At 49.6% G+C, this 27,980-nt stretch overlaps 1 protein-coding gene across 1 annotated transcript in view; it reads left to right on the top strand.

The window, feature by feature from the left end:
- The window catches only part of BDKRB2 (bradykinin receptor B2), a 39,693-nt gene extending 15,447 nt beyond the window's left edge, over window positions 1-24,246 (top strand). Inside the window, exons 2-3 of the mRNA XM_050799149.1 lie at window positions 17,080-17,192; window positions 20,417-24,246. Coding sequence (XP_050655106.1) covers window positions 17,119-17,192; window positions 20,417-21,518 — 1,176 coding nt within the window. The 5' untranslated portion in view covers window positions 17,080-17,118 and the 3' untranslated portion in view covers window positions 21,519-24,246. The remainder of the gene's footprint in view (window positions 1-17,079; window positions 17,193-20,416) is intronic.
- The last annotated feature ends 3,734 nt before the right edge of the window (window positions 24,247-27,980 follow it).

The following is a 27,980-nucleotide window of genomic DNA, read 5'->3' as shown; positions in this document are numbered from 1 at the left end:
GGGAAGACAGAAAGTTAAGTGTGCTGTTTCCATAAAGTGCGCTGACAGCCATATAGGAGCAATGGAGCTGGGGTGTCTCTACAGCGACTGGGAGGGCCTCCTAGAGAAGGTGACATCAAGCAGGTTCTGAAGGATGACTAGGAGTTGGAAGGGCTCCTACCCTTTGTGGAGTGGGAGATGGTCCTAGGACCGTTCTGGCCGACCAGGCCTAGAGCCAGTTGTGACATTGGACTTGAAATTGGTCACTGCGAGAGTGTTTATACCATAGAAATTTGCAAATGCTACAGTTAGGGCATTTTTTCCAGAGAGCCTGTTGTTAACCATTTACCAGCACACCACTGCCTGTCTCCTCTGCCAGCCCAGGGAAGCCCACCCTTGTCCAGAAGTCCCCAAGAGCATAGGGCAGAGCAGCAGGAGCCCAAGTACCGGGTCCCAGACCTCACCCCTCCCCTGCGAGCTGTGTGGCCCTGGGCAAGTCAGAGGAAACGCTGGGGGTATTTATTTTAAAAAGTGTCTATCAGGAGTCTACACCATGCCAGGGGTCTCAAAGGTGAATGAGGCATGAGGCTGTCCCTCGAGCAGCTCAGGAGGAACTGGAGGAGGTTTCCTAGGCACAAGCTTATCCATACCATGACACATAGACCCTGAAGTGTTTTAAATCAATTACAAAATGCAAAAGTACAAGGAAGCTGACAGATCTTTGCTTCAGGAGAAGTGGAGGTTTGGGAACAAATGAGATCATCAAGGTCTTTTTGTCCATTTTCTAAGGAGTTGGGGTCACTGCCTGAGATCCTGCAGATCTGGAGGTACCAACATGAGACTCCGAGGGCCACCTCCTCTGCCCCTCTCTCCCCACCTCCTTTAAGGCCCTCTCTGGAATCCATTCCTTTCCCTCCATCTCCCCAGACCTGGCTCAGGCCTCCATCGTGCCTCTGGTCTGATGCCTCAGCCTCCTCACTTCCTGCCTCCAGATTTTGCCAATCACCCCCACCTTAGGCCATGTCCAGGCATCCTGGCACAAAAGCCAAGATGAGATTTATACTTGAGAGCGTATATGAGAGGGATGCAACTGAGGCTTCCTGGAGTGCATGGACACAGCCATGGCCTCAGGTCATCCTCTCCCCCACCAAGCCTCCCACACCTCCTGTCCCCATCTTGGGCACACTTCCCACCACCTAGGAGACTCCTGAGGACAGAGACCATCTGTCCTTCACCACTATATCCCCTCATAAGGAGAGATAATGCAGTGAGGTGCCAAGGTTCAAATCCCAACTCCACCCGTCACCAGCTGTGTGACTCTAGACAAGTCACCTCACTGCCCTGTTCCTCCAATTTTTATAAAATTGGGATAGTACCAGTGCCTCCATCTAAAATGGATGTAGATTACATGATTTCGTGGAAAGTGCTTAGAACATTGCTTGGCATTCATAGTAAGCCTCCAAAAACTGAAGCTATTATTATTCCCTGGTTGCTGGCCCAGAGTAAGGACTCATAAATTTGTTGAGTGAATGCAACCTAAACAGGGAAATGCTCTGTAAATGCTGGTGCAAGCTTGTCAGCTTCATTGTCGTCATCAACGTTGCCCTGATGCTGTTGATGGTGGGTGTGCTGTCTAGAGCCCTGCTGGCTGTAGAGCACCAATGTGGGCACAGTCCTAGGCCCCTGCTCAAGTAGAGTATGTGAGGACTCAGGAGACATCAACAGACATTCACAGTATTTACACTGGGACCATGCAACCAGTGTGGTTGAGTAGACACCTGGAGGACAGAGTTCTGTGTTTATTTGGGAAGGGTTGCTGGGGAGAATCAGCTGTCTGGAAAGGCTTCCTGGAGGAAGAGGATTTTCTAGAGGTGCTTGAGTGTTTGGCCCAAGGGGGCTTGTGGGAAACCGGAATGTCCTAGTGTTTAGACCAGCAAGGAAGAGGTTGGGATAAGGACAAAGGACATTGGGACAGACAGAAAGCCTGAGTCTAGAAGGAAGGGGCCAAGGTCCCTGGAGAGCAGTGAGAGGAAGGATTAAGGACCATTGAGTGGGTCATGGGGGTTGAGAGTGAGGGCTCTGTGTAGGAAAAGTGGTTTCCCACTCAACACTTTCAACCCTCTGTGGTTAAATGTGTGGGTTTATTTCCTCAGAAATTGTCTTACAATTCCATTCAATTCTGACATTATCTGCCCGGAGGCAGCACAGACCCCACAGGATAAGAGCTCAGTCCCACAAGAGTGTCCCCACTTCAGAACCCATCGCAAGTTTCAAGTGGCCTCACTTGTGACCAACCAGCTTTAAGGCAAGGGTTCCCACAACCGCCTCCACGGGTTCAGTAATTTGCTAGGATGGCCCACAGCATCAGGGAAACATTTACTTACATTACTGACTTATAATAACAGATAACACTCAGCCACAGTCAGATGGAAGAGAGGCACAGACCCACATGTGGGGCAGGGGCCTGGAGCTTTGGTGCTGTCTCTGAGAACAGCACCACCTCATCATCTCCCTGTGTTCACCAGCCTGGAAGCTCTTCCAATCTTGTCTCTTAGGGATTTTGATGGAGGCTTCATCATATAGGCATGATGGATAATAAATTCAATCTCCAGCCCCTCTTCCCTTCCTGGAGATGCAGGGGTGAAAGTTCCAAGCTTCGTATCATGGCCTGGTCTTTCTGATGACAGCCCCCATCCTGAGCTATCCAGCCACCACCAAGAGTCACCTCATTAGAACAAAAGATGCTTCTATCATCTAGAAATGTCAAGGGATTTAGGAGCTCCGTGTCAGGAACTGGTGTCAAAGACCAAATATGTATTTTCTATTATATCACGATATCACAGGCTGTGAGAAGAATGCAATCAATGGTCAAGCTCCAGAGCTGCATGTTCTCCAATATGGCAGTGACCAACCACATGCAGTCACCGAGCATTTGAAAGGTGGCTGCTTCAAACTGGTATGCTGAGTAAATACACACTAGATTTTGAAGAGTTAGCAGGAAAAAATAATAATGTAAAATAACTCAATGACTTTTTGTATTGATTACACATTAAAATAATGTTTTGGATATATTTGATTATACCCAATATACAACCAAAATTGATTTCACCTGTGTCCTTTTTACTTTTTTTAATGTGGCTCCTAGAAAATTTGAAGTTACCTCTGTGGCTAACTTTGTAGCTCCATTGGACATCACCAACTGCTCTGAGCTATGGAAAATTCCGTAGAACAAACAACTGGAAGTTGGAAGAAAAGACAGTAAGAGATAGCAGGGAAGGCTGTAGGTGAAAAGAAACTTAAGAGACCTGTCAAACAACCCAATGTGTACAGTCATTTGCATTCTGATTCAAGAAAATCAGCTGTGAAAAAAATAGCGTGAAATTTATATGATTGGAAATTGTAATACTTCCTGGGTAGTTGATGCTGTTAAGGAATTATTGTCAGTTTCTTCGAGATGTGATAATGGTTGTCTGGTTATGCTTTCTGAAATAAGAGTCTTGGCCGGGCACGGTGGCTCAAGCCTGTAATCCCAGCACTTTGGGAGGCTGAGGCAGGCGGATCACAAGGTCAGGAGATCGAGACCACAGTGAAACCCCGTCTCTACTAAAAATACAAAAAATTAGCCGGGCGCGGTGGCGGGCGCCTGTAGTCCCAGCTACTCGGGAGGCTGAGGCAGGAGAATGGCGGGAACCCGGGAGGCGGAGCTTGCAGTGAGCCGAGATCACGCCACTGCACTCCAGCCTGGGCAACAGCGTGAGACTCCGTCTCAAAAAAAAAAAAAAAAAAAAAAAAAAAAAGAGTCCTTAGCTTTTAGAGAAGCATAGTGAAATATTTACAGATGAAATGACAGACATGCAGGATTTACTTCAAATATTACAGGAGGGGTAGGGTAGGTTTGGGCATAGGGAAAAAGATTGGCTGCGAGTTGGTGATTACTGAAGCTGGGTGAAGTATGTGGAGTTTCACTATGCTAGTCTATCTACTTGTAGGTATATTCCAAATTTTCCATAATAAAAAGTTTAAAACAACAACAACAACAACAAAACTAACCACCATCCCCACCTGAGGTTCTGGCCCAGACTGCTTATTTCGAATCCCAACTCTAGTCTTGCTGGCTGTGCCTCTGTTCACTCATCTGCAAAATGAGAATGATAGTATTAGTCCCTACATTGCAGGGGTTTATCTGTAATGTGCTTAAAAATGTGGAAACGAGATAAATGAAATGAAGATACGTTGCAGGCCCTTTGCACACTGTCACGGTGCTCCCAATGCCCTGTTCCAGGAAGGTTATCCTTATTTACCAAAAGGTTAAGTCACCTGCCCTAGGTCATCCAGTCAGTGGAGGCAAAGCCAAGACATGTCCTGAGTTCGTCTGACTTCTGAGTTCAGGCATGACCTGAATGTTCTTGCCTCGGGCTCAGGGCTCAATGTTTCCTGTCTTCTCTGCGTCTCCAGTCTTGAGAGATTCTGGCCTGTTTCCCTGCAGATCACCTCTAAGGAACGTGCTTCTCTCCTGCTCCTTTCCAGAAAAGGCATAACAGTGGCAGAACCAGGAACTCTAGAATTCTGAAGGTTGACTCCCTCAATCCCAAGGGGCTCTACCTCCCGAGCGGAATTGGATAGAGGACAAAGGTCACGTGGCTAGGGTGAGGCTTTGAGATGGGCAAGACTGAGAAGGACTGACAGGTCAGGGCCAGGACCCAGGATCTTCAGAAGCCACAGGGAGTGAGGCAGGGAGCAGTGCCACACCCAGTGAAGGGGAACTTGCTACGACAGATTTGTTCCTCCCATCTCCAGAAGAGCCTTTGGATGCCAGTGGGTGAGGAGCTGAACCTCTGCAAATTCAGTGTGCTGATCCCATTGTCTCTGCTTGCATGCCTCTCAGGATGGGGAGTTCACTGCATCCCCCTCTTTAAGGACATTATGGTTGTACAAAGGTCTCCAGAATCATCTGTTACAACCCCTCATTCTCCCAATGAGGAAATTAAAGCCCAGAGATGACGAGGCATTTACACAAGGGCACACCTGGTCCTGGACCTATGACCCCTAGACAATACTCCTTCCACCTCTTTGCTATAAAGTCTCAGACAAGGGAGGAATCTTGGCTGGCTGAGAAATCAGGGAAGGCTTCTTAGAGGAGGTGAGATTGGAGGTGGCCCTTGAAGGGTGGCACTAAGATGTCGCTTGATATCCTAATTTTTTTTGCCCTGCCCATGTCTGTGCCTGTGCTGCCATGTCACACTAAGCAGAGTAAAATGAAGGAAGAAAGGGATGAAAGGGGCAATAAAGCGACTCCCAGGAGCTGAAAGGGCAATAGTATAGGTCCCTTCAGTACCGAGGGTATGTTGTGGGAAGCCCTTAGACCCCAGGTATTACCCTGTGCAGACAGGGATAAAACTCCACCTGTCCCAACTCAGTACTCTCCCCGGCTCCTCTGGCCTGCTTGCTGGACAGGGCCCAAACCAGTTCATGATTCCTTTTTCTCTGTGACCGACCAGTTAGGTTCTCTGTTTACTGTGTCTCCTCCTCCTTGTTTTGTATACCGAGCTGGGTGGGAAGAAGGTCACAGCCCAGGCTTGCACGTGGTAGAGGAGCGGGGCCAGTAGCTGGTTAGGCAGAGATCCCGCCCACCGCCCTCTGCTCCCACCCCAGCCGGGCCTGTGCCATCCCCAGGACACCAGAGACCACCAGGGGGCTGGAGAGGCTGCAGGAGAATCAGCCTTCCTGGACACACCCAGCTAGGGCTCGCTTCCCAGCCTGAGCTGTTGCTTAGGAATTGCTTTTCTGGGAAACACACCCTCTTCCAGACCTGCAGCCTTCTTATGTGGTTTTTGGTTTTGCTTTCTGCTGAGGGTTTCTATTTTTTCCTGGTATACGTGAATGGCATGCAGGAAAGTGGAATGGGGACATCGTGACCACCACGCAAAGGCCATTGCATTTAAGATTTGATGTAAGCTCCTCACTCTCCACCCCCAATACCCCTCTGCCTCGGCCTGGGGTATGAGGTCTTGGTTTTGACAGCCAGACAATATTAGCACGCGCTCTGTCTTCCACCGGCGATGCGGCACTGTAGGACAATTTTAAAAAGCAAAGTGGCAGGCTGGGCGCGGTGGCTCACGCCTGTAATCCCAGCACTTTGGGAGGCTGAGGTGGGCGGATCACCTGAGGTTGGGAGTTCGAGACCAGCCTGACCATCATGGAGAAACCCCGTCTCTACTAAAAATACAAAATTAGCCGGGCGTGGTAGTGCATGCCTGTAATCCCAGGTACTCAGGTGGCTGAGGCAGGAGAATTGCTTGAACCTGGGAGGCAGAGGTTGCAGTGAACTGAGATTGCACCATTGCACTCCAGCCTGGGCAACAAAAGCGAGAGGCTTGGTCTCAAAAAAAAAAGCAAAGTGGCTGAATACCAAGATTGTAGGAACTAGGTTCAGCCACACTGGCTGTGTGTCCTGGTAGAATGCCTATCCTCTGTCTCTGGGCCTCCATGCCCATCTCTGTAACATGAGGGATTCTGATGAAATAATGCCCGAGAGCCCTTTCCATACTAATACTCCAGGATTCTGTAAGGTTAACTTGGCAAGAACTCCAATGGCGGAAAAAAGATGGACGGAGGAATATGTCCAGTCTAATAACCCTATGCTCAAGTCAGAGGGCTCCTCGGCAGTGTTCCCCAGGGCTACAGCCCTGGCCCCAGACCCTGAGCCCCTCTAACCTGGGTCAAACCCGTGAAAGCCACTCCAGCAAGAGACAGGCAAAGCCTGGGCTCTTGCTCCAGGCCAGCATTGCCTTGCTGTGTGGCTGCAGACATTGTATCACCTCTCGAGGGCCTCAGTTTTCCCCTCTGCAAAAGATAGGGTGGGGTAGGTTGGGCATTTTCTTCTTAACTACCAGGGCTCTTTCCTCCAATAAAATTGTGGTGGAAACCGGATATCACACAAAGAGAAAGGAAACACTGGCATTTCTGGAGTGTTTGAAGCGTGTGAAGGATTGTTTAAGAACCTTGCAATCATTAATGTACTTTGTGCTCACATCAGCCCCACAAAGTAGGTGCTATTATTATCCCTATTTGACAGATGAAGAAACTGAGGCCCTGAGGAGTTAAGCCACTTATCCAAGGTAAAAAGTGGGAGCTGGGCTTCTGATAGGGAGTGGACCTCACTCATGAAACCACAAGACTCGTGTAGTTCCAACCCCCTGGGGACGTCTCCAGGCACTTGACCCATGCTCGTCCAACATTCATGTATGCACGCACATACATACACACATGTGTGCACAAACACATGCATGCACACACAAACACACACACATACACACACCAACACAAACACACATGTGCACACTCACACGTGTGCACACAAACACACACACATGCACACACACACACAAATGCACACACACATGCACACTGTGGCTACTCCTCTGCAGCCTGCTGGGCAAACCTGGCTTAAGCCCCAAATCAAAGGTGACTGGCAAGATTGCGAGACAGATTTCTGGAGATGGGAAACTCTGTGCCATCAAATTGTCTCAGGGACGGAACACCCATCAGAGACCTGGGGGAGAGAAGAGACATGGGGGGCCTGCCAATTTTGCTGACCTATGCTGCTGACTCCCCAGTAGCCCCCCAGTCCTATGGGCAGCTAAGCCCATGTCCAAGCTGCCATCTGCACAGGGCTTGTTCCCTGGAGGGCTACAAGTCACAGCATCCCCTCCAGGATAGCCAGTCCTGTGAACCCCCTCAATCCCTCACTATTCCTTGGGGCCTGCCCTGGGAGAGGGGAGAGTTCCCTGGACCCCTTCTTGGGACTCGCAGTGACAGGGATGTGGCTCACTTGCTCAAATCCTTTGTGGGAGGGGAAGCACGCAGATGAGCAGGTGCTGGGGCTGGGGCAAGCGCTTTTGGGCTCTGGCCCTACAGTACCGTCTAGGGGTGTGTTACAATTAATGCTCTTTTAGCAGTTGCCATCCACCAACAGCTAAGTGTTACACCCTGCCCTCTTGGTACCCGAGTCCTTGTCTGGCATCCAGGAAGAATCAGGTCACATGGACTTGAGGGATGGTGAATGAAGAGGGTTTATTGAGTGATAGAGGTGGCTGTCAGTGGGATGAGGAGCTGGAAAGGGGATGGAGTGGGAAGGTAATCTTCCAGATGGCTGAACTCTTCTCCAACTGTCCAGCTGCCTCTTCCACATTCAAACACTTCTTCTCTTCTCTCCTTCTCTGCCATGCTGCTCTGCTCCTCTGCCAATGGAGTTTGGAGTTTTTATGGGTATAGGATGGGGGCATGGCAGGCCAGGGTGGTTTTGGCAAAAGCAACACTCAGGTGGGAAAACAGGAATGTGAAATTCTTGTTTAGGGCCGTGGACCCAGGCTTGCTGGTGAGGCCTTTGCCAGAGAACTGTCCTCCTCTACCCAGTATTTCTCTGCCTCCTGTCCATACCACCTGCACCAAGAACCTCGCTGGGTGGGAGCCAATCCAGAGCCAGAGAAAGGACTTGACACTTGGCCTCAGGCAGACCCAGGCTTGAATCCTGGCCCTGACTCTGATGAGCAGGGTGACCTCAACTATCTCAGTTGCCTCACTGCCTCTGCTTTCCCATCTGGAACATGGGAATAGTGATGCATCAGCCACTCAGTGCAGTGTTGAGGCTGGAACAGGCGGGGCACACTGTAAGCTCCATTTCCCTTGGCCTCCGCCCAGCAACTATGTCTGCTGGGTAGAAGAGGAGAAATAAGGATCACACCCTGCCCTCTACCAGTCAATCAACAACCATTTATTAAATACCTATTATGTGTCAGTCACTTGACAGAGAAATGAAATAACAACACAAGCAACTCTTATAGCTGTGCCCTATAATAAATGTTATAGAAGCAGGAGGCGGGTAGTGGTGGAAGAGAACCTCCTGCTTGCAGGAGGATATCAGTCAGAGAAACAGAACCAATAGAAGACACAGATTAAGAGATGTATTGCAAGGAATTGGCTTATGTGATTGTAGGGATGACTAGGCAAGTCAGAAGTCCCTTGGGAAAGCTGCCCAGAAGGGCATGCCAGAACACTCAGCCTTGGACCGAAGCTCCTGCCCGCAAGCTGAATTTCTTCTTCTTCCAGGAAACCTCAGATCTGCTCTGAAGTCCTTTCAACTGACTGAATCAGGCCCATGCAGGGAGTCGAAGACAAGCTTCCTTAGTGAAAGCCAGCTGGCTGTGGGCTGTCACCACACAGACAAACTGCTTCACAGCAATACTGAGATTAGCGTGAAACGGAATAACTGGGGCCTGTTGTCCAGCCAGGCGGACCCACAGACTCACCGCAGCAGAGCACCTACAGGAGGCCACGGAGGGTTAGTGACAGAGCAGAATCAGGCAGGGCACCCGGGCAGGGGGCAGCCCCAGCAAAGGCTCCTAGAGGGGATTGTAGAAGAGGTCCTTGGAGATCAGGGAGTATAGCAACATGGCTGCAGCACTATGAAATAAAATAAAATAAAATAAAAAAGATTTGGAATAAAAGAATGGTTTCATAAACAAAAATAAACAAATGCAATGCCTTATTTGAAGGCATCATTACTACAGCCATGATGGAGCAACACGGAAACATTCCCGTGATAGGAGGTTTCATGTAAAACCACGGCGACAGAATACGGCTGCATGTGGCATACATAAGCAGCTGTGTCCAGGGATGGAACTCCAGCAGATTTTCCTATTAGTTTTAAATGCTCTTATTTTTATTTTATTTATTTATTTTTTTTTTTGAGACAGAGTCTCGCTCTGTCACCCAGGCTGGAGTGCAGTGGCCGGATCTCAGCTCACTGCAAGCTCCGCCTCCCAGGTTCACGCCATTCTCCTGCCTCAGCCTCCCAAGTAGCTGGGACTACAGGCTCCCGCCACCTCGCCTGGCTAGTTTTTTGCATTTTTTTTAGTAGAGACGGGGTTTCACCGTGTTAGCCAGGATGGTCTCAATCTCCTGACCTCGTGATCCGCCCGTCTTGGCCTCCCAAAGTGCTGGGATTACAGGCTTGAGCCACTGTGCCCGGCCTTAAATGCTCTTTTATGTAGGGTTTTTTTTTTTCTTTTTTTGAGATGGAGTCTTGCTCTGTCGCCCAGGCTGGAGTGCAGCAGTGCAATCTCAGCTCACTGCAAGCTCTGCCTCCTGGGTTCAAGCAATTCTCCCCCTTGAGCCCCCCGAGTAGCTGGGATTATAGGCACCTGCCACCACGCCCAGATAATTTTTGTATTTTTAGTAGAGACGGGGCTTAATATTAGTTTTAAATGCTCTGTGCTGTAGTTTTGGTTTTTTGTTTTTGTTTTTGTTTTTGTTTTGAGATGGAGTCTCGCTCCATCACCTAGGTTGGAATGCAATGGTGGGATCTCAGCTCACTGCAACCTCTGCCTCCCGGTTCAAGTGATTCTCCTGCCTCAGCCCCCCAAGTAGCTGGGATTATAGGCACCCGACATCATGCTCAGCTAATTTTTGTATTTTTGTAGAGGTGGGGTTTCACCATGTTGGTCAGGCTGGTCTTGAACTCCTGACCTCAGGTGATCCACCCACCTCGGCCTCCCAAAGTGCTGGGATTACAGGCGTGAGCCACTGCACTCAGCCTAGTTATCTTTTCTCTTTTTTTTTTTTTTTTTTAAAGAGAGAAATGTTATTTTTTTTAAGGGGAATGAGTGGTGTTAGGATGTCAGATGAAATTGCTTGTTTATTAAAACTGAAAACCCCAATGTGGGGAAAGAAACAAAACACACTGAGCAGAGTAATCTAACCACGGCGAACAGGGAAAATAGACCGAGAATAACATAAGCTCCAAGGTCTCCAAGGGCGAGCAAAGCCAGGCTGGCAGGCCTCCTCCTCCCCTGCAGAAAGCAGGATGGATGAGGGGCTCTGCTTCTCCAGGCTCCATGTCCCCCCAAAAATGTTTCCAGAACATTCCAGGCCCATAAAGTGTCCAAATGCTGGAAGGACCCACATGTATATGTCTGGGATTGAATCAAATCTTCTGACTCAGTTGTCTTTGGGAGTTCTGAGAATGGAAGTCACTTCCCAGAACCACGTCCTTCCCCTACAGACAGCATTGGCCTTCTTTTCAGGGAAGAAAAGAAAAGGGACTCTTGGAAGCCCTCTTGAGGGCCACACAGCTCCTGCTGTTGAGACTGATACGGTTTATGAGGCGCCATCGCCCCCTTCCGCCACCCCCTGCCTGCTGTAGCCTGAGGCTTACCTTCGTGACTGTCTATAAACAGCATCCAGACTCAGTAACCACGTCAATCAGCTTTTAGAGGAAAACATTTATTCTGGGGAAGTGTCAGGGAAAGAATTCAGGAGATCTTGTTTCTTTCTAGCTCTGGCCTTGACATCGACTTGCTGGGTGGTCTGAAGGATTTCACTTATTTACACAGCAAATGTTGTTCAAGAGTTTAGGATGTGCAAAACTCAGCCGCAGGCACCGTGCGGGGTGGGAAGATGAGCAAGGCAGGGTCCTCCTCTCCGAGTACAGCGAATGTGGTGGGACAGACACACACTTTACACACGCATGCACGCACACCATGCGCTCAGCTGCCACTGAGAGCAGATAGGAGATGCAGAGGCAGAGGGAGAACAGCCACCCTCTGACTAAGGACAGAGCCCAGCTGTCTCAAGAGCTCTCCTGGATGGACAGACTGGTGGTGTCCCAGCAACACCCCCCATCTCTCCATCCAGCTGTGTAATGAATGACTGAAAACCTCAGCTGGCCTGTGAGCAGGAGAGCTGACCAGGTGGAAGGGAATCCCTGACACCCTACAGCCCCTGGTGTAGCTAAAGCAGACGGGCCTCCTGGGCTGGTGCAGGAAGAGCAGCTTACATTCTCGAATACATTGACCATGTGCTCCATGCGTCTGACACACACGGACTCGTCTACTCCCCACAGCAGCCCTAGGAGATGGGGCTGTTTGAAATACCAATCCCCATTGTATAGTTGAAAAAAATGAGGTGCGATGAGGTTAAATAACGAGCCCTAGAGAGGAGGACTCAATTCACAGTCAGCTTCCAGAGCCCATCGGCCTAAGCGCCAGGCTGGCTTCCCGTCCGTAATGCACGTTTCCAGCTAGAGACTTCCAGGCTGGGTTTCCCACACTTAGCCATTTACATTCACGTTCGCAGTTTTTGCCATATCCATGTCACCTGTACAACTATGTCTTTAGTAGTGACTTACTTTTGAACTGTAACTTCATATCACCAATTTAAATGGAAAATGAGTATCACGTATCATAAAAGAAAGATGGTAACTGTAAAAAAGAAAAGCAATAGAATGTAAACATTGCTATTAAAGCCTGGGTGGATTCGGGGGCCAGCCAAGGCTCTGAGCCTGTGCAGCGTGTCAAAAGGGGAGATTGCACATACAGAAAGGTGTTGAAGATGCACGGACACCACGCTGAGACTGTCTTGTTGGCCTAATCAGGAGGAATGACTAAATGATTCAAGGCTATTTGCCAGCCAAACTACTTCCCTTGCTGGGAAATGCTTCCCAGCTCTAACATGCAGTCACAAAATACGGGACACAAGCTGACATCAGGAGGAAAACTATCTTTTCCTTCTCCACTCCTGAGTTCTTGGTTGGGGGCCCTGAAACAAAAAACAGATTAACAAGAGAAAAGTGAACAAATTAATTTAATGTAAGTTTAATGTGACATGGGAACCTTCATAAGGAAACGAAGTGATTAAGCCTGAGAGCCTTTTTATTGTTTTGAGACAGAGTCTCACTCTACCGCCCAGGCTGGAGAGCAGTGGTGCCATATGGCTCACTGCAGCCTCGATCACCCCGGGCTCAGGTGATCTTCCCTCCTCAGCCTCCCAGGTAGTTAGGACTAGGACTACGGGTGTGCGCCACCACACCCACCTAACTTTTTTGTACTTTTTGTAGACTCAGTCTTGCTGTGTTGGCCAGGCTGGTCTCCTACTCCTGGGCTCAAGCGATCCGCCTGCCTCAGCCTCCCGAAGTGCTGGGGTCACAGACGTGAACCCCTGTGCCTGGCCTGAGTGTTTCCATTAGATGTGATGAAGAGTGGAGAATCGTGGGATGTGGTGGGACCAGGGGGCACGAGCGAAGTGTAGAGAAGTGAGGAAAGAGCAAGGCCTGTCGGGGCTCCTCTCTGTCCCCAGTGCTCGGAGGGGAGGGTGCCCCTTTCCTCTGGGTGTGGAGTCTGGTGACCTGCTTCAGGGAACAATCACAGAGTCCTTCCTGCACCTACTGTTTCTTGGATTCTTTCCACTTAAAATATTCAACATGCGAAGCTGCCACATTTTGGGGTAGCGTGCCCTGAATCCCATCATTGGCTACAAGGTCGGGGGCCCCATATGAGGCACACTTGGCCCCTGAGACAGTGACAGTATGTATTTTGCGGAGGCCACTGCTTCAAAGGCCCTAAGGTGTGGATTCCTGGGAAACCCAAACAGGCTATCTCGAAGGCTCGAGTGGAATTGATTCCTGACAGCGCCAAGCCCACAGTGTCTGTAGGAGTAAATGAAGAAAGTGTTTTTACAGTAAGTCTTCTTGGACAGAATTCTGAGGCAGAGAGAGAATGAGTGAATCAGATGTTGGATGTTCCCTCTAAGGTGTCTGTTTAAAAAATCAGGGGAAAAACCCAGCAGCACAGTCATCGCCTGTCCCCAGCTCTGAGGATCAGCGCCTGTGAGGGCCACGAGTCCACCCTCCTAGCTCTGTAGACAAGGAGACTGTGGTCCAGAGGGATGGAGATCCCACAGACAGCGGCCCACCTGGAGCACCCCCTCCCTGCCTGACTTTATATTCCCAGGATGCGTTCATCAGGGTCTCAGTAAAAAAAGAGAGGGCACATTCCAATTGGGTAATAGGAAGAGGATGTTAATGAAGCATTTCTTTACAGTGGTGTCGGCAGCATATTGGGGTTCTGCGAGGAGCAGGCAGCACCCCAGGTGCCTCGGTGCTGGTGCGACAAAGCCTTAGCACCCTCCCTCCCTCCCTCCCTCCCTCCCTCGCGATCAGGCCCCTGATAAAAGCAGTGAACTCTGCTCCAGGCCAAGCCAGCATAAAGGCCCCAAGAGAGGAGCCAACAACACCCCATCCTCCCTCTCGCCCTCCCTCAGGCTCCTGCTGGGGCTCCCACTGGCCAAACCCAAAGAGAAGCCAGAAGGCAAAGAGCCCCAGGGTACCCGTAGGGGCTCCCGAGGCAGGGGTCACAGAGGAGAGGCCAGGAGGTGACCCGGAGCAGGACACAGCAGCTCCCTGACAGGGATCCTCACCCAGGGCATACCTCTAGAGCAGATGGAGAAAACAACTCGGTCGACTTCAGACTCCCAAATTCTCCCAGTTCCTTAACCCGCCTGCCCTCTGGACTTCAGGAGAAAGTTGAGAAGAAAAGCTCTCAACTTTGTTTTGAAAATGAAAGCAATGTTTACAGCCACTAGCAAGCAATTAGGATCCAGCTGGGCTGATGTGGCCAGATCTGGGGACACCCAGCCAGGTAGATGCACAACAGACCCATTAACGGAGGTCATCGAGGAAACGCTGGACACGTCCCCCATGACCAAGCTGTGAGGACCTGAGTTATCTGTGCGGCAGTCACTGTCATGTAGAAATGGAAGCCGTACATGCAGGCTGAGGCCTCTCAGATGGACATTTCAGCCTGAGTGAGCCCCAGGAGGACAGGGGAGTTTAGTCTTCATTCTTCTCTTCTGAATCACCAGCACATGATAGACCATCAATAATTTGTTAAATGCTTTTAAAAATGAATGCTTTAGGCCGGGCGCGGTGGCTCAAGCCTGTAATCCCAGCACTTTGGGAGGCCCAGGCGGGCGGATCACGAGGTCAGGAGATCGAGACCATCCTGGCTAACACGGTGAAACCCCGTCTCTACTAAAAAATACAAAAAAAAAAAACTAGCCGGGCGAGGTGGCGGGCGCCTGTAGTCCCAGCTACTCAGGAGGCTGAGGCAGGAGAATGGCGTGAACCCGGGAGGCGGAGCTTGCAGTGAGCTGAGATCTGGCCACTGCACTTCAGCCTGGGCGACAGAGCCAGACTTCGTCTCAAAAAAAAAAAAAAAAAAAAAAAAATTAATGCTTTAGGCCAGGTACAGTGGCTCACGTCTGTAATCCCAGCACTTTGGGAGGCCGAGGCGGGTGGATCATTTGAGGTCAGGAGTTCAAGACCAACCTGGCCAACATGGCAATACCTCATCTCTACTAAAAATACAAAAATTAGCCGGGCGTGGTGGCAGGCACCTGTGATCCCAGCTACTCAGGAGGCTGAGACAGGTGAATCACTTGAACCTGGGAGGCAGAGGTTGCAGTGAGCCAAGATTACGCCATTGCACTCCAGCCTGGGTGACAGAGCGAGACTCCATCTCAAAAAAAAAAAAAAAAAAAATTAATGCTTCAAACACATGACCTCTCACGACCGTTGAATTTTGTCTCCATGAGCCCAGGAGGGCCTCTCAGAGAGGAAAACTCCTAGGTCTTCCTTTCCCCCTGCAAACTCCCTGCCTTGAAGAATCAGAACGACAGTGCTGCTCATTGCATCCTTTGCAAGTTCCAAACCCTGATCCCAGCTCTGCTTAGTGGTTCGTGCAAATCTTTTCTGGGTGTTAATTACCTCCCACTTCATTTCCTGTTTACCAACTCAGCTTTTTGTTTTAATGTGTTTGAATTCCCTGAACTGAACATTCTCTGATCTCCACCCCCCGACTGAATTAGGGGAGCTGGGCTTCTGGAAACCCAGGTGCCGGGTGTTGCAGAGTGGCTGAAAGCCGAGATGTGGCAGATCTGTGGCTACATTCATACACACACACACCTACACATATACCCACACATGCACATATGCACACACACATACATGCACTCACACACTTGCACATGCATAGACCACAGCTTTCCACACACATGCACTCACACACTTGCACATGCATAGACCACAGCTTTCCACAGCCTTCCTAGACAGGGGTCACCTAGTATCCTGGAGAGGGTGTGAAGTCTGGAATGGAAAGAGAGGGGGTTAAGCCCCACCTCTAGCCTTGGGACTGAGACAAGTCACCCCCACCCGTCTATGCCTCGTTTCCTCCTCTCTGAGGCAAGCACAGAGCCCATGCCTCGCTCCCTGGATGGGAGTGATGTGAAACTTGAAGAGGGATAGAGACAGGGGTCATCAATGGAAGCCTGTTGGGCAAAAAGGCCCTTTCAACCAGGGCACAGAGGAGGCCCTGGGCTGAGAACCTGACAGCACCTTGTATCGGTAACCAGCCCAAGGGACTGGAAATACTCAGCTGTGTCTGTCTCCCTCATTAGGCTCAAAGTCCCTCAAGACCCTGTCTCCATCACAGTGCCCCAGTCCAGACCCCTCCTCTGAGCTCCAGACCCTGCTGTACCCAACAGCCATTCCCATCCCCATCCGCCTAGAATTCTCCAAAAAACCTCCCCTCTAACAGCTTCCAGTCTAAACATATGACCTTTCTCCTCTAAATCAGCCCCCATCTCCGCCTTTGCAGGAGATAGAAGCCACGAAACCTGCCTCGCCTCTGTCCTCACCCCATCCATGTCCAATCGAGCACTAGCCATGTCAGGCGTACCCTCTAAACTCCCCTGGAATCCAGCCTCTCAGCCTCCATCATCCCAGGCCTAAGTTAATGGGTTAACTGGGCCCTGCTTCCACTCTACCCCCACTGCAATCCCAACTCCCTGAGCAGCGGCCAGGGCCTAATCCACATTCACACCAAGTGCCTTCCTGACTGAGATATTCTCCTGCACCCTCATCCCTCCACCCTGCTTAGTTCTGCTCACCCTCAGTGTTATCATCAATATCCACTCGCCCTCGCAGGCGATTTTGGGACCCCGTGTTCTATGCAGTCACAGAAGCTTTTGCTTGATTTCACTGTACTTAGGTCTGTTTGCAGTTATTAAGTGAGCAATGCCTGGCTTCTCCAGTAGACTGTCAGCTCCTGGCCATTGTGTCCCTAGCACCACTGTGTGGGAGCACTTCACAAATGTGCATTGAGTCAGGGACTCAGCAGTCTCCACTTCTCCTCCCTGCTGGAGAATGCGTGTATTTTGCAGTCCCCAGCCCCTGTGCCATCTAACCATCTTTTCTTCTCTGTTCAGCCCAGGTGTGGCCTCGCTCACATCCCACTCTGAGTCCGAATGTTCTCTCCCTGGAAGACACCAATGTTTCTGTCTGTTCGTGAGGACTCCATGCCCACCACGGCCTCTTTCAGGTGAGTCAAAGGGATTCCTCGGTTCACTAGTTAGGGGTGGGGGGCAGACACCCTGGAGAACTCCCTGGAAAGCTCAACCCTCATGCCCTGGACAACAGTTGAAGGAACCAGTGATGTTAAAGCCCAAAGACAAAACTTCTCAAGCGTCCAAGTCCCTGTAGGCCTGTCGGGAGCAGAGGGAATGTTCTGTGGAACTAGAGGAAGAGGGGCTCAGGGAGGAGAAGGACACATTCCTGGTTGTCATATGTGATCTATCCCAGATGAACTTGGAAGTGAAGGTAAGAGAGTTAAACATTGAAGTCAATACCCAGCAGATCAGACAGCAATGTGCCAGGTTGCCTTGGAGACAAAATATCTCCAATATATGGCTGACATCTGGTGGAAGATCAGAACACTCTAAAGAGAGAATTTAAGGGGAGGGGGATGGAGACCTGAGCCAGAGTAGAAACAGAGGATAGGGAGATCTGTTCTGGGAGGCAGCATTTGCAAGAAACAAGGCTGAGGGGTCCACTCCAACTTCTCCATTTTGTGGCAGGTGCGGCCTATGATGAAAGTGAGCAGATGGCCATCTCAGCTGAGGCCACAGTGCACTGGACCTATAGTTTCCAATTCCGCACTCACCAGGCGTCTTTTTGATGATCCTATGGCTTCTCAGAGCCAAGGATGGGCCAGGATCCATCCCCTTGGCTATCAATTGTCTTGCTGAGAAATTAATAAGCAGCATCTAGTGCTATACTTTGGTCTCTAGTGAGTTAGCCTATGAGAGATGATTGATTCCCGAAGCCAGGGGTATGGAGGAAATGGGTTTTCTGTAGTTACAGAAATGGGGTTGAGGCTTGGACCAAGGGGACTACCCAGGGGAAATCTTACCTTCAGAGGACTCTGAAAAGGAGGCTGCAAGTTTTCATGGCTCAAGAATTCAGAGCCCAGTAGAGACAGTTTATCTCTGTTCCAAGATGTCTGGGGCCTTGGTTGGAAAACTCAAAGGCTGGGAAACCAGGATCCACCGAAAGCTTAACTGGGGCCAGAGGATCCACTTTCAAGGTGGCAACTTAGTTCCCCGCTCTGTGGCTGCTTCAGTATCCTCACATGGCGGCTCACATCCTTCCAAGTAAGCAATGCAAGAGGCCGAGGAAGAAGCTGCAAAGGATGTTATGACCTAGCCTCAGAAATCACACACCATCCCCGCCACCATTGGTAAGAAGTCCAGCCCACATCCAGGAGAAGAGGAAGCAGATTCCTCCTTTTGAAAGGAAGAATATCAAGTAATTTGGGGGCATATGAAAGTCACCAGGCACCACAGGGATCTTTTCAGAGTATACTTCTTATACCAACACTGTAGTCCCTGAAGACTCAGGGGCAAAGCCTCACTTCCTTAGCACCCAGTGAAGACCACACTTACTTCCTCACTCAGCCCCTTGCTACTTCTCACCTCTCCTGTCCAATATCTAGTGTCACTTTCCAGAATATACCAACAGCTTCCCCAGTTCTGTGCCTCTGCTCAGGCTGTTCCCCCTGCCTGGTCTGCTTGTCCTCCTTCTTGTGCCCTGTCTGCTTCTTATCCTTCAAGACCCAGCTCTAGAGTCACCTCCAACCTTACCCACCTGCCCCTACTCCAAGTCTGTGTCCCACATCCCTCCTGCTCCCTCCAGGGCACCCTCCACACTCTGGGCCCCAGTTGTCAGGAGTCAGGCAGGGCAGGGGCCGGGTGGTATCCTCTCTGTGTTTTTGCACTCAAGGCAGAGCTCAGCACAGAGCAGATGCTCAAAAAACATTGAAAGGTTAAAAGCATTGCTTTGCGGGTCCCCCAGTCTGGCTCCAGGATGCCAGCCAGCTGCTCCTAGAAGCAAAGGGAATTTTCCTGGGAAACCCCAGAGGTGATGATCCGTATCTCCTCCTGACTTGTAGCTCAGCTCTTCCTCCATGAGCCTGTCTAGCAATGCACCTCCCAGAAAGAGCACCTTTTCCTTCTCTCACCCACACCACAGGGCCCTGGGAAAATGCCCTGTGAGTCCTGTCCTCTGGGTTGTGCTTTGGACTTTTAAGTGTGTCTTCACATCCGCTCTTTGACTTGAATCTTGCAACAACCATGTAAAAAGAAATGCAAAGCGAGTCAGGATGAGAGCAATACCCCACTCCCAAGAAGGCAAAATAGAAGCCCAGAGAGTTCAAGCAATTTGCCCAAGATCACACAGCTAGGATTGGAACCCAGGTCTGTCCAAGCCCCATGCCTCTGCTGAAGGTAGAGATGATTTACAGCAACAAGTCTAGAAAGGTACCTGCCCTGTGGCCTGTGAGTCTCGCCTAAGAATGAAAGAGGAGCCAGTAGATTAAAGATGGGGTCACCAACAAACGGTGGTGTTGGAGTTTACCGCTGGTTATTTTAATAGGTTTGCAAGAATAGTTAATTACTAATGTTTACTGAGCCAAGTGCAGTGCTTGGGGCATTTTGTACATTGTCTCAGATCCCCATCCCAACCCTGAGAGGGAGATTTTTAAATTCCCATTTTACAGGTGAGGCCATTGTGGTTCAAGGACGTTAAGTAACTTCCCCAATATCACACAGCTTATAAGTAAGGCAGCCAGGATGTGAACCCAGTAGGACTATCTGGCTCCAAAGTCCCCACCCTCCCTCGCTATCTGCATCCTCCTATTCTCTTCAGTGCTTTGCTGATAGAAGGTACAGAAATATGATGCCACCCCAGACGGTCCAGGAAGACAGGAACTAAGCAGATAGGCTGGCCTTGGTCTCTAAGCCAGACTGGAATCTCCAGGTCTGGCATGATGTCATTTTTCTCTTTTAATGAATTAACTCACCCACCACAGGACTTTGAGAGGCTGAAAGGTGACCAACTCCCTTGGGAGGGGCCCGGATGATAAGGAAGGAATGTGAATCCTCCCATCATGGAAGCTTCAAGGAGGTCAAGGGTCCAAGACTTGAGATTGTTAGTGCTGTTGATGGATGCTGGCCAAGGAAACATGCCAGTGGAGCCTTGAGATGAAGAACATGAGGCCCCATTTAGATCCAAGCATCAGAGGGGGCTCTGTAAGACCCAGGGGAGTCAGGTGCGCCGAAGCGCTGGCTGCAGAAAGCAGCCTGAGCTCCACCTCGACTTCTCCACATCTTGGCTGGTTGTCTTTAACCCCTGCCTCCTTCTGCACCAGTTTTTGTCCTTCCCTTGTGACCCTGAGGGGTAAATAGCCTCTTTTCTACTTTCTTTCAGCGCCGACATGCTCAATGTCACCTTGCAATTGCCAGCTCTTAACGGGACCTTTGCCCAGAGCAAATGCCCCCAAGTGGAGTGGCTGGGCTGGCTCAACACCATCCAGGCCCCCTTCCTCTGGGTGCTGTTCGTGCTGGCCACCCTAGAGAACATCTTTGTCCTCAGCGTCTTCTGCCTGCACAGGAGCAGCTGCACGGTGGCAGAGATCTACCTGGGGAACCTGGCCGCAGCAGACCTGATCCTGGCCTGCGGGTTGCCCTTCTGGGCCATCACCATCTCCAACAACTTCAACTGGCTCTTTGGGGAGACGCTCTGCCGCGTGGTGAATGCCATTATCTCCATGAACCTGTACAGCAGCATCTGTTTCCTGATGCTGGTGAGCATCGACCGCTACCTGGCCCTGGTGAAAACCATGTCCATGGGCCGGATGCGCGGTGTGCGCTGGGCCAAGCTCTACAGCTTGGTGATCTGGGCATGCACGCTGCTCCTGAGCTCACCCATGCTGGTGTTCCGGACCATGGAGGAGTACAGGGACGAGGGCCACAACGTCACTGCTTGCGTCATCAGCTACCCATCTCTCGTCTGGGAAGTGTTCACCAACATGCTCCTGAATATCGTGGGCTTCCTGCTGCCCCTGAGCGTCATCACCTTCTGCACGATGCAGATCATGCAGGTGCTGCGGAACAATGAGATGCAGAAGTTCAAGGAGATCCAGACAGAGAGGAGGGCCACGGTGCTGGTCCTGGTTGTGCTGCTGCTGTTCGTCATCTGCTGGCTGCCCTTCCAGGTCAGCACCTTCCTGGACACGCTGCATCGCCTCGGCATCCTCGCCAGCTGCTGGGACGAGCACATCATCGATGTAATCACACAGATCGCCTCCTTCATGGCCTACAGCAACAGCTGCCTCAACCCATTGGTGTATGTGATTGTGGGCAAGCGCTTCCGAAAGAAGTCTTGGGAGGTGTACCAGGGAGTGTGCCAGAAAGGGGGCTGTAGGTCAGAATCCATTCAGATGGAGAACTCCATGGGCACACTGCGGACCTCCATCTCGGTGGAACGCCAGATTCACAAACTGCAGGACTGGGCAGGGAGCAGACAGTGAGCAAACGCCAGCAGGGCTGCTGTGAATTTGTGTTAAGGATTGAGGGACAGTTGCTTTTCAGCATGGGCCCAGGAATGCCATGGGGACATCCATGCATGACCTTGGGAAATGAGTTGGTGTCTCCAGTAAAACACAGGAGAATAATTCCTGCCCTGCCCAATTTTGCAGGGAGCATGGCTATGAGGATGGGGTGAACTCATGCACAGCCAAGGACTCCATAAACACGACAGCATTACTGTTCTTATTTGCTGCCACACCTGAGCCAGCCTGCTCCTTCCCAGGAGTGGAGGGGGCCTGGGGACAGGGACAGGAGTGACTGAGCTTCCCTCCCACATGGTGTCCCTCCCTGCCCCAGCAAGACAACTTGGATCTCCAGGAGAACCACCATCCAGCTTTGGTGCAATGGCTGAGTGCACAAGTGAATTGTTGCCCTGGGTTTCTTTAATCCATTCAGCGAGAACTTTGGCGGACAATTTCTTGCATTAATGAAGGTTAAGCCCTGAGGGGTCCCTGATAAGAACCTGGATACCAGGATTCTGTGGCACCCCTCACTGATGGACAAGGTGGTCTGTGCCAAAGAAGAATCCAATAAGCACATATTGAGCACTTGCTGTATAAGCAATATTGAGCACTGGAGGCAAGAGGGAAGAAAGAGAAGGAGCCATCTCCATCTTGAAGGAACTCAAAGACTCGACTGGGAATGACTGGGCACTGCCACCGCCAGAAAGCTGTTAGATGAGATGGTTGAGCAGGGTGCTGTGGGTGATATGGACAGCAGAAAGGGAGAGCCCAAGGTTCCAGCTCAACCAATAACTATTGCACAACCACCTGTCCCTGCCTCAGTTCCCTCTTCTGTAACATGAAGTCGTTGTGAGGATTAAAGGCAGTAACAGGTATAAAAGTACTTTGAAAAGCAAAGGGTGCTATGTACATGTGAGGCATTATTATGCACATGTAACTGGGGTATGTTTACTATAAGGAAAAGACACTGAGGTTTAGAAATAGCTCCGTGGAGCAGAATCAGTATTGGGAGCCGGTGGCAGTGTGAAGTACCAGTGTCTGGCACACAGTAGGTGCTCATTGGCTCCCTTCCACCTGTCCTCCCCACCACCCTGAGCCCCCGACTGCCACACACACATGAGCATTTGGGGAGAAGGCCATGTCTTCAAAGTTTGATTTGTGATGAGGCAGAGGAAGAAATTTCTAATCGGTCTTGCCCAGAGGATCACAGTGCTGAGACTCCCACCGCCAGCGGGTACCTGGGGAGGGGGAGAGTGCAGGCCTGCTCAGGGACTGTTCCTCTCTCAGCAACAAGGGATTGTTCCTGTCAATCAATGGTTTATTGGAAGGTATCCCAGTACAAGCCCTAGAAGAGTGTGAGAAGAGGAATGGCAATGGCATTCACCATCAGCAGTGCCAGGGCAGCACTCATTCACTTGATACATGAATATTTATTAGCTGGTTGGAGAGCTAGATCCTGGAGAACTAGAACCTGGAGGGTTAGAATCTGGAGAGGCTAGAACCTAGAGGGGCTAGAACCTAAAGAAGCTAAAATCTGGAAAGGCTATAACCTGGAGAGCTAGAAGCTGGAGGGCTAGAACCTGGAGGGAAAGAACCTGGAAGGCTAGAACCTAGAGAGGCTAGAACCTAGAGAGGCTAGAACCTAGAGAAGCTAAAACCCGGAGAGCTAGAAACTGGAGGGCTAAAACCTGGAGGGCTGGAATCTAGAGAGCTAGAACCTGGAGAGCTAGAACCTGAAGGGCTGAAATCTGGAGGGCTAGAACCTGGAGATCTAGAGCCTGAAGGGCTGGAATCTAGAGAGCTAGAACCTGGAGGGCTAGAACCTGAATGGCTAGAATCTGGAGAGCTAGGATCTGGAGGGTTAGAACCTGATGCACTAGAACCTGGAGAGCTGGAACCTGAAGGCTAGAACTTAGTGTAGAACTTAGAGAGCTAGAACCTGGTGGGCTAGCACCTAGAAGGGCTAGAACCTGGTGGCCTAGAATGTAGAAGGGCTAGAACCTGGAAAGCTAGAACCTGGAGGGCTAGAATCTGGAAAGCTAGAATCTGGAGGGCTAGAACCTGGAGAGCTAGAACCTGGCAGACTAGAACCTGGCAGGCTAGAACCTGGCGGGCTAGAACCTGGAGGGTTAGAACCTGGAGAATGAGAAAAATTTACATGGCAAAGAGCCCATAAATCCTGACCAATTCAACTCTGAATTTTAAAGCGAAAGTGTCAAAAAAAAAGATTCCCTCCTTACCCCCAACCCACTCTTTCTTCCCACCACCCACACCCCTCTGCCCCAATAAATACCTGGAGAAAGAAAACAGGTGAAAGAAGAAGTAAAAACCATTTAGTATTAGAATGAAGTCAAACTGTGCCATCCATGATGAATGAAAAAAAAAAAAAGAGGCTGTGTTTTTTCACACAGGGCAGTCATTCATCAGCAGAGCATGTGATGGTCTGAGACTCTCTTAGAAGCAGAGCTCTATCCCAATGGCCATGTGGGGATCCACACCTGGTCTGAGGGGCAACTGAGTCTGCGGGAGAAGAGCTGCCCTGTGCATGGTGTAGATGCCCTGATAAAAAACATCTACCCTGTGAAAGACTCAAAGAGCTGTTATGTTGTAAACAGGAAGCATTTCACATCCGAATGAGAAAATGGATGAATCATGTAAACATGTGTCTTTTCTGTACTGCATAATAAATGGATGAGGTTTTTGCATAGCTCTAGCATTTGGTACAACTCCCAAAACCTCCGAGTTTGGTCCCTGGGACACTGCCTTGCACACTCAGAAGCCTTTGGGAAGGGGTGCTATTTATTTCTGCTCAACCTGTTAACAGGCTTCTGGCATGTAGATCAGTGGTCTCCAAGCTTCTGGGATTGTATATTCCTATAGGAAAAAAAGGATTGATTATGCATACCCAATATGTATACTTATTAATATGTATGAAGATGTGCATTCTAAAATATAATCAATCAGTAGAAATTTAAGAAAGAAGATGTAAAAAATATTAACAGTGCTTGAATATTTCCTTCCATCTTACATTTCTGCAGGAGTAACTCATTACCAAGTTCCCACCAGGTGCATGTGAGCTCCTCATGAAGCCTCATAGGCGCAGCAGCGATTCAATCATTTATTCCTGCAGTATAGACTTACTGAGTGCCTACCACTTGACTTTCCCTTCAAATCAGGAGTATCCTCTACAATATCCTGATGAAAGCCACTTGTTTCATACTCCCAACGATGGGGAACTCATTATCCATTCCACTTTGGGATCCCTTCATTATTCATGTATTCATTCCTTCACTCATTTATTAAACAAAAGTTGTCTAGTCTGTCTCCATAAATGCCCCTCGTCCATCCACGCATCCATCCATCCATGCCAGAAACCTGGGGCTCATCATTCAATGTACTCTCTCCTTCATGCCTTCCATCTAGTGGGTCAGCACCTCTTTTATTTTTTTTAACTTTTATTTTGAGTTCAGGGGTACAAGTGCAGTTTTGTTACATAGGTAAACTTAGGTCATGGGGGTTTGTTGTACAGATTATTTCATCACCCAAGCATTAAGCCTAATACCCATTAGTTATTTTTCCTGCTCCTCTCTCTCTTCCCAACCTCCACCCTCCACTAGGCCCCAGTGTCTGTTGTTCCCTTCTTTGTGTTCATGTGTTCCCATCATTTAGCTCCCACTTGTAAATGAGAACATGTGGCATTTGGTTTTCTGTTCCTGGGTTAGTTCGCTAAGGATAATGGGCTCCAGCTCCATCCATGCTCCCGCAGAGGACATGATCTCATTCCTTTTTATGGCTGCATAGTATTCCATGGTTGTACATGTACCGCATTTTCTTTATCCAGTCTACAATTGATGGGCATTTAAGTTGATTCCATGCCTTTGCCATTGTGAATAGTGCTGCAATGAACATTCATATGCATGTGTATTTATGATAGAATGATTTATATTCCTTTAGGTATATACCCAGTAATGGGATCAGCACCTTTTTTAGATTCTACTCACTAAGTGTTTCCTAAATCTATGTTTCTTTCTATGTCCAACTATCGTCTGTCATGGGTGCCTCCAATCCTAACCCCTACCATCTCCCAATTCTTATTCTCCACTCTGTAGCCAACGTGGTCTTTTAAGAATGCAAATACATTCATGAGGAGGCTATAAACATAGAGAACTGTGTTCAGGAGCCAAGACTTTGGGACTAGATAGACCTGGATTCCACTTGTGGTTCAGCCTTGGGCTCTTATTTGATCTGTAGTCTTGGGTACCTCAGTTATCCTTTCTGAGTCAACATTTCCTCATCTGTAAAATGGGGATAATAATGGTATCTACCTTATAAAATTGTTAAAAGGATTAATGTATGAAAGCATCTAGCACAGTGCCTGGTACATAGTTGGCACTGAACATGTACTAGCTTTGATGATGATGATGACGATGATGATGATGATGTTGGCAGTGAGTGTGATGGGAGCATCCTCCAAGGGAAACCCTTCTGCAGTGTCCCACCCCTCTTGCAATAAGGTTCTACAGCTGTAACATGGCTTGCAAGACCCTACATGATCTGGCCCCTGTCTTGTCTCTATGTCTCCCTCTCTCTGCTCCAGGCTCATTCTCTACTGGCCCAGCCATTTGGACGCAAGAACCTAGAGATATCCCAGAAGATATTTCATTCTGCCTTCAGTGCCCATTCTTCCCACCCAGGCTGCACCCCCTCACTAAATGCCCTGAGGTTGGAGGAAATTGTCCACAAGTGCCTAAGGGAGCTCACTCATCCAGGGAATTTTGTTCACAGATGCCTGAATTACTCAAGGGAGTCTGCAATCCAGGGGAAACCACATGCCTGGAAACCTGAGCAGGGCTCTTAGCAGGCAAAAAAAAAAAAAAAAAAAAAGGGCTGGGAGAGCCTCACCAGCCAGGCAACAGAAGCAGCCCCTCAACTCTTGACCCTCCCTGGCTCCAGCAAGCTGGCGCAATGGGAAGAAGCCCAGGTGGGCTTATGGGACCAAGCAAGGAGCCCAGCTCCTGAGTCTTCCCTGGCCAGAGAGGATGAGAACAGGATGCAGAGATGCAAACTGGACACCGGATGACCTCACGGAATTCATGCTAGTGCTGGAGCCTCTTGAGTGCAGCCTTCATGACTCAGAGTGGGGCGTCTCCATTTTGCAGACCCCAGCCATGTGCTGCATTATCTCCTTGTTACCCAATTCCTGACCCTTACATAGCTCTGATCCTTCACCAAGGATGCGGGTGGGGAGCAGGGATGAGCAACAGAGGTCATGGTCTGGTAATAACAATGGTGAAAGTTTAATCGTTTGTTCGTGAGAGTTTTATTCTGGTTTTAGTTTTTTATTTTATTTTATTTTGTTGGCTGAGGCAAAACAGTCCTAGGTCAAAGGGACCTCATCAAAATATTTCATGCTCACAACCACTCTGAGAGTTTGCATGATCACTGGTTCATAGTATGGAAACTGAGGCCCAGAGAGGGAAGTAACTTGCCAAGGCCATGCAGTTCTTAAAGGGGGTGCTCTGGAAGCTCTCTCTGTTTTTGGGGTGTTCATGCCTTGACAAACGGAGGGTGCAAATTCTGTCACAGGAAAAGTCCTTGAAGTGCCTTCTTGCATGAGGAGCTTATGAGCCAGGGCTTGGGCTATTTCTGCTGCAATAAAAGCTTTGAATCTCGTAAGCCTTGTGCATACTTGCTTTCTGCAGATCCCCTTCCCAGAGGCTGGTGGATGTAACTCACATGCCATGAAGTTCACCCACTTCAGCTTTTACTTAACAACTGATTCATGCAACCATCACTACTATCTAATTCCAGAACACTTTCATCATCCCCCAAAGAAATCGCATATTCATTAGCAGTCACATCCCATTCTTCCTTCCTCATGGCTTTGGGGAACCACTAATCTTTCTGTCTCTAGATTTACCTGTTGTGAAAGAAGCCAGGCACATGTTGTAGGATGCTGTCTCTGTAGAGCCTACAACATGTGCCTTTTGTGTCTGGCTCCTTTTACCTGCTTACACTGAGCTAGAATGTTTAATTGTTGGGGGAGAACTTTGGGGACCAGGCCATGGGTTCCCTACCATGCCACTTGTGTCATCTCAGCAAGTCACTTTACTCATCCTCCCTCCCACCACCTTTGGTCTTAGTTTGCTCATCTGTCAAATGGAGAGATAATAAGTAATGACTCTAACAGGCTTCTGGCATGTAGACCAGTGGTCTCCAAGGACTCCTTATGTGATGTTGATGCTGTCCTCTATAGTTTACGAAGGCCCCAGCACCAATGGTACAGGGGCTTGGAGGCAGGTTCCTGGGTCACATCTCACCTCTGCCGCTTCCCAGCTGTGGGAATTTGAACAAGGTCAGTGAATTTCTCTGAGTGTCTTTTTTCTCGTCTAGTAAATGAAGATCCAAGTATTGTGAAGATTCAGTCTGATAAAGATGTTG

The sequence above is a fragment of the Macaca thibetana genome, chromosome 7 (assembly GCF_024542745.1).
Source record: "Macaca thibetana thibetana isolate TM-01 chromosome 7, ASM2454274v1, whole genome shotgun sequence".
Classification (NCBI taxonomy): Eukaryota; Metazoa; Chordata; class Mammalia; order Primates; family Cercopithecidae; genus Macaca; species Macaca thibetana.
The sequence above is the reverse complement of the archived record's forward strand: the minus strand, read 5'-3'. Positions and strand labels throughout refer to the sequence as shown.